The sequence below is a fragment of the Nerophis lumbriciformis genome, linkage group LG17, assembly GCF_033978685.3.
Source record: "Nerophis lumbriciformis linkage group LG17, RoL_Nlum_v2.1, whole genome shotgun sequence".
Lineage (NCBI taxonomy): Eukaryota > Metazoa > Chordata > Actinopteri > Syngnathiformes > Syngnathidae > Nerophis > Nerophis lumbriciformis.
Genome location: NC_084564.2, coordinates 5,352,250 through 5,364,535, shown reverse-complemented (window position 1 = coordinate 5,364,535; position 12,286 = coordinate 5,352,250). Strand labels below are relative to the sequence as shown.

At 42.4% G+C, this 12,286-nt stretch overlaps 1 protein-coding gene across 2 annotated transcripts in view; it reads left to right on the top strand.

Annotated features, from left to right (window-relative positions):
* Positions 1–11,337, top strand: part of iws1 (interacts with SUPT6H, CTD assembly factor 1) — a 37,885-nt gene extending 26,548 nt beyond the window's left edge. Inside the window, exons 13-15 of one of the 2 annotated variants that reach the window (XM_061972264.1) lie at positions 1,810–1,866; positions 1,983–2,094; positions 10,776–11,337. In XM_061972264.1, the coding sequence (XP_061828248.1) occupies positions 1,810–1,866; positions 1,983–2,094; positions 10,776–10,904 (298 nt within the window). In that variant the 3' untranslated portion in view covers positions 10,905–11,337. Of the gene's footprint in view, positions 1–1,809; positions 1,867–1,982; positions 2,095–10,427; positions 10,581–10,775 lie in introns of those variants that run through there. The other variant, XM_061972265.1, reaches the window with a different exon arrangement.
* The last annotated feature ends 949 nt before the right edge of the window (positions 11,338–12,286 follow it).

The window sequence follows — 12,286 nt, the reverse complement described above, 5'->3', positions numbered from 1 at the left end:
CTGGATTAACGCAACCCCTGACGGGAGTGTTATATCAACTAAAGCCCTCACTTAAACTTTCCACGTGCAAGATTGAATCTATTTAAAAAAGTGTAACCGAGGGTTTATGAATGTCACCTATACTGTATGAAACTACAAAATAACAAACACGGAGGCTCCAGTTTACACGAGGACCACTTTATTTACCTTCTTTCAAAATCTTCCGCTCCACTCCAACGTGTCATCACTTCCGCTCTTAGCGCCTTCAAAATAAGAGCTCAAGGCATATACTGTATAACAGCGCATAACAGGAACCATCACAAAGAAGAAAGCCCATAAAAATAGGTTACAAAAGTTATTTAATAAGAAGCCAAAAAGTGCAAAAACAATAATGTTCGTGTTGGAGGAGTTGTGAATTAGGTACACCGGCAGTCTGCAGGTGTACCTAATGTTGTGGCCCTGCAGTCATTCACAACTCCTCCAACACGAACATTATTGTTTTTGCACTTTTTGGCTTCTAATGAAATAACTTTTTTTAAATAGATTCAATCTTGCACATGGAAAGTTTAAGTGTGGGCTTTAGTTGATATAACACTCCCGTCAGGGGTTGCAATCTACGGCGGGGGTGCAGGAGGCGGGATTACTGGAGCCTCAGCCAGTGCGTCTTTTGCATCCGTTTTATGATCGCTCAGCACAAGAAATACGTTACACACGTACAGTTGTTGACAAAATACACTGTACATTATATACCTCAGCTAACTAAACTATGGAAATGTATAATATAGTTCATATAGCAATACAGTCTCACTGCACAGCAGGCCAGCAGTTAGCCGAGTCCGCAATCCATGTTGAGGCACTGAGTGACGTGCCTCAACTGGCTCCTGATCACCGCACCGTCTCTTCTCAGTATTTGAACGGCAAATGTGAAAATTCAGTGAATTTGAATAAAAATAATCTAAAACTGGTGAAGTTAAATGGAAAATAACTTTATAGTATAATCACTGGATACATATAACAATTTAATAAAATGTTTTTATTTTTACATTTTTTTTCTTTCCATGATGGCAGGTGAGGCCATCATTAAAGTAATAATTTCTTACTTCAAGCATGAAAAAAAAAATCATGATGCCGAGCGCATATCATTATGTCAAAATAATGGCACTAGAATTTACTTAATTTAAGAATATATTTCAACATATTGAGAAAAAAGGTAAAAAAAAAATTCTACCAAGAAAAGTGCACTTGTTATTAGTGAGAATATACTTATTTTAAGGTATTTTTGGGTTCATTGAGGTTAGCTATTTTTACTTGTTTTGGAAAGTGTTGACAAGCCGAATTGTCTTGTTCTATTGGCAGATAATTTTGCTTAGTTCAAATAAAATATCCCAAATTTTTTTTTTTTTTTTTTCTTGTTTTTGAGCACTGCCTTTTTGCAGTGTGGGCGCGGTCAAATCATCAGTACAAAGTTTAGCAGAGACAATGCAAGCTTCTGCAGCCTTTGCGTGGTATTTTAAAGCCCCGCCCCTTTTAGGCTGAGATGAATAGCAGGTGTTGCATGTTCTCCGACACGCATGCTCACCTGTCCAACGTGTCAGGATAAAAGGGACACGGGGTAGCTTAGGGTTAAAGAGAAAAGGCTCAGAACCTTCAGAGACATTCATTGTTGGTTTCGGAATGTTCTGGAAAGTGTGTGATGTCATGTTGGCTGCTCTGCGGTGAACAGTAACAATAACCGCATGAGAGGTTGGACCTGAGGAGCAGGTCCTGGTTCAGTGGACTGGTCAAGTCCCTATCATGACGCTGACCTCCTCCTCCTCTTTGTCTCCTCAGTTCTGGAGGTCAGACGCCACGTCGAGACCTGGAGAAGCAGCTGACGGGAGAGGAGAAGTAAGTTGGATAGTGTTGCCATGGTAACTGCTGACTCGCGTGTAATCCAATGAGACGTCGAAAAAACGCAGTTCAAATTGACGTGAATGTTGTTTAACTTTGTGTGCGGTCCACAGAGCGCTGCGACCCGGAGACCCGGGCTTCTGTGCCAGGGCTCGCGTGCCGATGCCCTCCAACAAAGACTACGTCGTGCGACCCAAATGGAACATGGAGATGGAATCCAGCAGGGTAAGTGGTCAATCTGAACGTCTCCTCGTCGATCAAGGTGTGAAAAGAAACAAAGTAATGAAACACAACACACTACTGTGGTTGTCTACCCCGGATTTCCACTGGATGCGCAATGGCTGCGGAGGGGCGCCGCCACGGCGGTGGACTCTTTCCGTTTTCATTCGAATCAATGTGTCAGTTTCCACCACCGGTGGACCCCTTGCTTATGGCACGGCAATCCAATGCCTGTGCGGTACCGCGTCCCTGCAAGCGATGGACTGAATGTCGGCCTGGGCGATTTTTGGCATGTTGACTTATATCATACCTGCCAACTACTCCGGTTTTCCCGTAATTAGTACGGTTTTCATCAACCTATTCCGGGTTACGGTTGCAGTGATAAAAAATACGTTTTTTCATTAATTAAAAAAATATATTTAAAAAAAAGTTTTATTCACGAAATTGCGTAACAACAATAACAATCGACACTGCTTCCCGTAACTTCCTATCGAGCCATTCCGAATGCCATGCGCGAGGCTATTTATAACACTGCTGCCAAGCACGAGGCCATTGTTTCCAAACGAGCGAACGATCATGGAATCAGCCGGAGAAAAATCGCATACGAGTCTTAAACCGAAAAGAAAACGGCAGTCATTCCGTGAAGAATATTGTTTATTGTTTATTGTTTATTGAATGGATCCCCATTAGCTGACGCCATGGCGACTGCTAGTCTTCCTGGGGTCCATATAGGAGCATACAAAATAAAAATGCAAAGAATACATGCAATAACAGACATTATACAATGGAAAAATACAACATAAGATAAAAAGCTAGTTAATGCTAGTATTCAAAAGCCTATCCGGGAATAATTATCCGTTCCAAAAAGGGTGAAAACTACGCGAATTGCACCTTGTGCAGACAAGATTTTTCGATCGGACACGGAGGAATTAGCGATGTAAAAGACCACGTTGGGACAAAAAAACACAAGTCTAATGCCGTTGCTAGCGATACAAGTGGAAAACCTTCAACGTTTTTCGTCGCCCAAACAGATTCTTTGGATGTGATAAATGCCAAAGTTTTATTTACGGAGGCAATAATTGAGCAAACAAAAAGGTAATGACACCAGTGTTATCTATTGGAATTGTTTAGTACTGTTATACTGTTAAAAGTGTTTATACTATTTATGCTTTCAAGTCCAAGTTGAAGAAATCTTGTTAAATGTTGACAGCATAACTACCAAAATAAAGAAGTATGTCCTTAATATTTTTGCAGTGCTATTTCTGTTGAAAAGTTAAAATGATTACAGTAGAGATGTGATGTGCCACTTTTCAAGTGTCTGATGGCTTAAATTAATTTTCATAAATTTTTCATATTTTGAATTCTTTTGAAAGGCTTACAAAAAAACTACAATTGAATTGTAATTCCATGCTATTGACAGGACTATTAATTTTAATGAAGTTAGCTTACCATGTTTACAGTATGATAATTGTGATAGAAATGTGAATTTTAAGCACAGAATATTTTATACAATTGAACAAGGCAGTAGATTATACAAGCTTGGACAGAAAGTTAATAATGACACCAATTTTTTTTTTAATGGAATTGTTTAGTACTGTTTTACCATTTGTTTACTGTAAAAAGTGTTTATACTTTCAATTAACAAATTGAAGTCTTGTGGAAGGTTGACAGGATAACTGGCATTAACTGTCAAAATAATTTCAAACTATTGAAGTTAGCTTACAGAATAAACATGTCAATCAACCCATATGATTTTTGCTGTAATATTTTTGTTTTGAAAAGTCACTGTGACTGATAGAAAAGTGATGGTTTTAGCAACATTTTAACCTGTCTGAATGCTAATAATCATTTTGCGTCGGGGGGCGAAGGAACCCCCCACCAGGACTTTGTCCTGGACCTACCGGGGCCTGTGGCCCCTGGACCCTGGCTACTAGGTTTTTCTGATTTCAAAAGTTGGCAGGTATGTTATATCGATATTAGCCTTTTTTTTATCGATATTGGCCGTTTTGTTTTTTTTACATACAATTACAACAGACCGACTTTAGCAGATACAATACAACACACGTATGATACCAGTATTTAGTATTAAAAATTGTGATGAGTAGAGAGTAAGTTAGTAGTATCAACCAGTGCTCCTTTCTGCTAAGCTGGCTGCACATGGTTCCTCACAAGGAAAACCTTACAATGTTTTAAATCCATAAACCGCTATTAAATTGGTTAGTTTGCAAGTTATTGTGATGTAGTATAATCTCACATGCCATATTTTGAAATGCAAATGTTGATGCTCCTCATGGACACGTGATAAAGGTGTTTGTGATAACTCCTAAAGTTTTTGGTGCTAAATTAACCACAACATTAGCTCCGCATAAAATGTTATGTTCCTCAAAAATAATGTTAAAAAACAACTTAAAGCCTTATGCAGCTGTAACTGACGTATACTATTCATGTTTAGCTAAGTTTTACTGCAAATGTCGGTTATCGGCCTCCTTGACTGCTAATAAAATAGTATTAATAAAAAGACCGTATGGGTCGATCTCTCATCTCTGCGCTAAATATACGAAGAGTTTGTATTTTTGACGGTAGTCACAACATGGCAGATTACTTTTGACTAAAATCTGCTTGTGTTGGACAGGAAGTCATGCACAAACACAAAATATTTTTTTACTTTCAAAATAAAATAGTCCGTGCGCAAGGCGAATCATATTTTACACTTTGAAACGTCCTCTATTTGTCAAAGGTTTTCCTGGGTAATTTCACCTCGTTGACACAATTGGATGTGATTCTGGAGTTCCAACATCAAATAATCATATCACAGTCATATCCTGAACAGGAGCCGTGCATGCACAGCCTCTGGATTGGCAGACCGGGGTGGTGGTTCCTCTCTTTAAGAAGGGGAACCGGAGGGTGTGTTCTAACTATCGTGGGATCACACTCCTCAGCCTTCCCGGTAAGGTCTATTCAGGTGTACTGGAGAGGAGGCTACGCCGGATAGTCGAACCTCGGATTCAGGAGGAACAATGTGGTTTTCGTCCTGGTCGTGGAACTGTGGACCAGCTCTATACTCTCGGCAGGGTCCTTGAGGGTGCATGGGAGTTTGCCCAACCAGTCTACATGTGCTTTGTGGACTTGGAGAAGGCATTCGACCGTGTCCCTCGGGAAGTCCTGTGGGGAGTGCTCAGAGAGTATGGGGTATCGGACTGTCTGATTTTGGCGGTCCGCTCCCTGTATGATCAGTGTCAGAGCTTGGTCCGCATTGCCGGCAGTAAGTCGGACACGTTTCCAGTGAGGGTTGGACTCCGCCAAGGCTGCCCTTTGTCACCGATTCTGTTCATAACTTTTATGGACAGAATTTCTAGGCACAGTCAAGGCGTTGAGGGGATCCGGTTTGGTGGCTGCAGGATTAGGTCTCTGCTTTTTGCAGATGATGTGGTCCTGATGGCTTCATCTGGCCAGGATCTTCAGCTCTCACTGGATCGGTTCGCAGCCGAGTGTGAAGCGACTGGGATGAGAATCAGCACCTCCAAGTCCGAGTCCATGGTTCTCGCCCGGAAAAGGGTGGAATGCCATCTTCGGGTTGGGGAGGAGACCCTGCCCCAAGTGGAGGAGTTCAAGTACCTCGGAGTCTTGTTCACGAGTGAGGGAAGAGTGGATCGTGAGATCGACAGGCGGATCGGTGCGGCATCTTCAGTAATGCGGACGCTGTATCGATCCGTTGTGGTGAAGAAGGAGCTGAGCCGGAAGGCAAAGCTCTCAATTTACCGGTCGATCTACGTTCCCATCCTCACCTATGGTCATGAGCTTTGGGTTATGAGCGAAAGGACAAGATCACGGGTACAAGCGGCCGAAATGAGTTTCCTCCGCCGGGTGGCAGGTCTCTCCGTTAGAGATAGGGTGAGAAGCTCTGTCATCCGGGGGGAGCTCAAAGTAAAGCCGCTGCTCCTCCACACCGAGAGGAGCCAGATGAGGTGGTTCGGGCATCTGGTCAGGATGCCACCCGATCGCCTCCCTCGGGAGGTGTTTAGGGCACGTCCGACCGGTAGGAGGCCACGGGGAAGACCCAGGACACGTTGGGAAGACTATGTCTCCCGGCTGGCCTGGGAACGCCTCGGGATCCCCCGGGAGGAGCTGGACGAAGTTGCTTGGGAGAGGGAAGTCTGGGCTTCCCTGCTTAGGCTGCTGCCCCCGCGACCCGACCTCGGATAAGCGGAAGAAGATGGATGGATGGATGGATGGCTGGCATGCACAGCGCTCGCCAGGGATGATGTTACTGTTGTGGTATTAATGAAGTACTTGTTCGGCAAGGCAAAACTGGCGTCTTTTCCACAAGTCAAGACAGTGCCGTCACAGATGCCCGCCAAGGGGTATTGATGGACGGAAAAGCTTGAGACGTTACGCGGTGTTGCCGTTCATCACCCGCTATGTATTTTTGATAGCAGCACCGAGTGTATTTGCTTCTTCTCCTCTGGAAGGACAGAATAAGCTGTTTTTGTTGTAATTACTACAACTCCACTTATCACATGAGCATGCGCAAATTTGTGAGATCTCGGAAAAGTCTGCGCTACTTAACTGCATGGCGGAGCCCCAACAATGCGCATCAGAACGGCAGTGAGGATTGGTGGACGGCAGAGGGCGGAGACTTTCTGTGGCGGTGCCGTTGAGTAGCATTTACGCTTCCAGTGGAAGTCCGGGTGTCAGTCAACAAGATTATTTACAGAACTTTATACTTTCTACCGTAAATTACGGACTATGAGTCGCTACTTTATTCACACGCTTCGAACCATGCAAATTATAAAATGGTGCGGCTAATTTTATTGGGTTTTTCTTTGCGAATGGCCATAATGTTTTGTGTTTAATAGTTTTCATTAAACCCACGCGGAGACACTGAAATGGGGTGTTATTGTTTGTGCTATGGCACCATCTTTTGGACAAGTTCGCCCACTGCAGGTGTTGCGGTTTGGAAATGTACTTTTTGTTTTAATGCCTTGAACTAGGGATGTCCCGATCCAGGTTTTTGCACTTCCGATCCGATACCGATATTGTTTTTGCATTTCCGATCCGATACCGATACTGACCGATACTGGCCTATCCGAGCATGTATTAAAGTTTAAAGTTATTTAGCCTACTTAGTTGTCAGAATCATGTTGAAAAGGGTTTTAGTACTCTTGATAACAACTAGCCAGCTGAATTAGGGGAGTTTGAATAATACACAATGGTTGGTAACAAGAAACTGACCTGTTTATTCAAGGATAAACACAAAATAGACAAAATTATACATGACAAACAGAAATGGCATCATTGAACTAGGGCTGGGCGATATGGCCTTTTTTTAATATTGCGATATTTTGAGGCCATATTGCGATACACAATATATATCTCGATATTTTGCCTTAGCCTTGAATGAACACTTGATGCATATAATCACAGCAGTATGATGATTCTATGTGTTTTGATTGATTGATTGAGACTTTTATTAGTAGGTTGCACAGTGAAGTACATATTCCGTACAATTGACCACTAAATGGTAACACCCGAATAAGTTTTTCAACTTGTTTAAGTCGGGGTCCACTTAAATTGATTCATGATACAGATATATACTATCAGATATATACTATCATCATAATACAGTCATCACACAAGATAATCACATTGAATTATTTACATTATTTATAATCCAGGGTGTGGAGGGGGGCGCCGGATGTAAGTGTCAAAAAGACAGCCAAAAGAGTTTGATATGAGAATAAATCTAAAGTTAAAATATAGGGTAGAAATGCACCCATTTGCAGGAAATGTAGTCTTGATTTTCAAAATTTTCTTTCAAGGCTTGCATGTCTACATTAAAACATTCTTCTTCATACTGCATTAATATATGCTATTTTTAAACTTTCATGCAGAGAAGGAAATCACAACTAAAAAAATCACTAATTTTTTCATACGGTGTTGATGTGGAAATTTTTGCCTCGGCATTTTGATGGTGTGGGCGTGTGGCACCGAATGGAGATAAGCGTCTCGACAGACATCACAATATTTGAACAATGATGACGAAAATTGTTTTCTCTGTCGTGTCCGTGTGTCGAAAATTGTTATGCGCTTATTTTTTTATTTGATTTTGTGCGTGGCATAGATTTGCTATGTGCAGAGGACGCTTAAACAGTGCGCAATTGCACAGGCAAGCTCCTTAGAGGGAGCGTTGCTCGCATGGCTGCGCTAGCATCACAGCTAACGTTAGCCATGCTGCTACCTCTCTGCTCGGGGAGGACGTATACGTATGTGACGTATGACGTGACAGTATGTGATGTATGACGTGACAGTATGTGACGTGTGTAAGAAGGTGCACTTGCTGTCTGTGAGAAGGAGACACAGGAAAGAGTGAGAAGAGCCTGTCGTGTAATGCCAGCAGCTAAAAGCAACTGCGTGAGAATTCACAGACCTGTGGATGTGTTGAAGGTGTGCTGGAAAATGCGGAACGGAAATTAGGGCGCAGCAGAAAAGTGGAATGTATTATTTAAATCGGTGCGTTGGAAAACACGGACCGGAGTTTTTTAAAAACTGGATCTGGATCGGCATTTTCCCATGCCTTGCCGATACGCAATTTTTGGCAAATATCGGCAGCCGATCCGATCCAAATATCGGATCGGGACATCCCTACCTTGAACCAGAAGTATAACCGTCTGTAGCGTTTCTGCTCGAAAGGATTCTTTATTCACCACTTAAAGTTTCCCAATTTAACTAAAACAATTCTTACTTACTAAACCATATCATGTGTGATGTCGTTAGGAGTGTTTTCATGCATATTTGTACATTTGTATTTAGCATTAGCTAATATGCCATACTTGCCAACCCTCCCGGATTTTCCGGGAGACTCCCGAAATTCAGCGCCTCTCCCGAAAATTCAGGCGGACCTAGAGGCCACGCCCCCTCCAGGTCCGCATGGAGCAATGTTGTTGTAATATATTGAGTTGGAGGCAATAAACAGGCGAGGGGCTGAAGTACGTCTCTTTACTGTAGACTTCAGAACAGACTCACACACTTGACTTGCGTTGACCCTGGATCTCAGGAAACAGAGTGGACTGACACCAGCAGATGACATGGCACCCCAAACCATCACTGATGGTGGAAACTTTACACTAGACTTCAGGCAACGTGGATCCTGTGCCTCTCCTGTCTTCCTCCAGACTCTGGGACCTCGATTTCCAAAGGAAATGCACAATTTGCATGGTTGGGTGATGGTTTGGGGTGCCATGTCATCTGCTGGTGTCGGTCCACTCTGTTTCCTGAGATCCAGGGTCAACGCAGCCGTCTACCAGCAAGTTTTAGAGCACTTCATGCTTCCTGCTGCTGACCTGCTCTATGGAGATGGAGATTTCAAGTTCCAACAGGACTTGGCGCCTGCACACAGCGCAAAATCTACCCGTGCCTGGTTTACGGACCATGGTATTTCTGTTCTAAATTGGCCCGCCAACTCCCCTGACTTTAGCCCCATAGAAAATCTGTGGGGTATTGTGAAAAGGAAGATGCAGAATGCCAGACCCAAAAACGCAGAAGAGTTGAAGGCCACTATCAGAGCAACCTGGGCTCTCATAACACCTGAGCAGTGCCAGAAACTCATCGACTCCATGCCACGCCGCATTAACGCAGTAATTGAGGCAAAAGGAGCTCCAACCAAGTATTGAGTATTGTACATGCTCATATTTTTCATTTTCATACTTTTCAGTTGGCCAACATTTCTAAATATCCCTTTTTTGTATTAGCCTTAAGTAATATTCTAATTTTGTGACACACAGAATTTTGGATTTTCATTTGTTGCCACTTCAAATCATCAAAATTAAATGAAATAAACATTTGAATGCATCAGTCTGTGTGCAATGAATAAATATAATGTACAAGTTACACCTTTTGAATGCAATTACTGAAATAAATCAAGTTTTTCAAAATATTCTAATTTACTGGCTTTTACCTGTATATATTTCCGAATTGGTTTAACTGCCACCCGCTTGAATCTATTTAAAATCTAATTTTTTTTAATTTCAACCGCCCGACCCGCGGATAAAATCTAATTTTTTTTTATTTCAACCGCCCGACCCGCGGATAATCCGCGGACTCCGCGGTTGTGTCCGCAAACCGCGCATCTCTAATATATATATATATATATATATATATATATATATATATATATATATATATATATATATATATATATAATTTGTAGGGCCTTACATATTTTATGGTGATATCACTGATGGTAAAACAACTTCAAGCACTTGTAAGCAGCACACACCAAGGAAGGATGGCGGCCCCTAAGAAGAGTGGAGCATTGGTGATTTGTGATTGGTCCTCTGCAGAACGCCTATAAAAAAGGCCTCAGCCTCCTGGAGAAGCACAAGCGGCGCTTTGCCGAGCAGCGGAAGCGGCAACGTCCTCAGGGCGCCGTCAAGATCAGCGTGGAGGGCAACAGAATGCCCCTGTAGTACCTGCTCTTCATCTGAGGGGGGCAGTAAGTGCTTCCTGCATGATGCTGCAGTGATGGACACTCACAATCCCACCCGCTCTAACCTGGTCGGCGTGCGTGCGTGTGCGTGCGTGTGCTTTGTCCGTCCGACTTGGGATGACATGACGCTGCTTCCTGTCGCCGTGACAACAGCAATGTGTTGCTTTGGCTAAAACTCGCCTGCTTTCTGTGCGTCCCTCAGGGTCCCATGAAGAGAGGAGGGATGAACCGCGTGGACAAACAGATGCGACGATTCGCCGACATCCGCCGCCTCACCAAGATAGGTCACGCCGTCAAAATCAGCGTGGAGGGCAACAAGATGCCGCTCTGATTTTCAGCCCCTTAGGATTTATTCCCTTTCCTTTTTGTTTTTCCTTTTTTTTTTTAAACGTTAGGTTGAGCTTGGCCCACTCTTTTGCACTTTTTAAATCTCTTGTTTCTCACGCCGTGTGGAGCGTCTCCCCTCACAAACCGTCATCATGATGCTGACATGGTGTCAGTGAAAATTGCTTGGTCACGTGACATTTTAGTGTCCACGAGCCACATTGACGGCTCTAATGGACGCACGCAGAGCTCAGACCTGTTCGGAACCCTTCGGGCTCAAATCTTTTCTGTTATTATATTTGTTGCTGCTCAGGTCTGTGGTCTGCTCTATCAGGTCTCAACAAATGGTGATGATGTCACAACTGTTTCTGGGTCAGTTTGTCGAGCCTTAGCGGGCCCATACAGTCGATGACACTTTTCTTAATAAAAACTCAAAGCCAGCTTGACTCCGCAACTTTAATATTTACACACAATAATATTTATGAAATATGTTCTAGTCAAGAAAAGGAGGTTAATTTAATATATTGATTAATTATAAAGATGTTGGATGTTTTATTGAACATTTTCCCCTTATATTTTTTTTATTTTTGTGGCGGCCTGCCATGAATACATTTGGACTGCCACAAATAGACATTTTTTTTTTTTTTAAATGGCTTTACAGGAAGCCTGTTTTTATAAGCAAAGTAGAAATAAAAAAAAGCAAAAATGGAAGAAGAAAAATATGAAACACTCAACATAAGACTTGTCTTTTTTAGCATTTTGTAAAATACGTCTTAGCCAATTATGCAAATTAGACCGTGACATCTTGCCCTCCCGCCACAACAAATATCTATCGTTAATGACAAGGGGGGGGGATTAAGAGTCTGTTTATTCAATATTCACATGTTTCATAAAGGCACTTTTTGAGATTGAAAGTATAGACGAGTGAGATGGTTGATTGACAGGTGGTGGGTGTGGCTCAGGGGGGGTCTGATAAACAAGACAATCACCAGTGATTATTATTGGTCATATGAAGTGAAGGCATGCTACACTACCTCACCTGTACTAATGGGGGCGTACCCTGAGGTTGGAGCAGTAGTGTCCTAATTATGCATACTTGCCAACCTTGAGACCTCCGATTTCGGGAGGTGGGGGGTGGGGGCGTGGTCGAGGGTGGGGCGGGGCGTGGGTATCTCTACATCCTGAAATTATGCAAACAAAACTGTGTTTAGATAATTGATACTTCAAACTTGCATAAATAAATCTTAAGGAATACAACATAACTTGGCTTCTGAGAGTTTCAAAATGTAATGAATAAAATGCTAAAGTTGTTGATAAACAAGCAATTATTTTAATAATTAAATATGGTCATTTTAAATGAATTATTATGATAATTAAAAATCAATTATT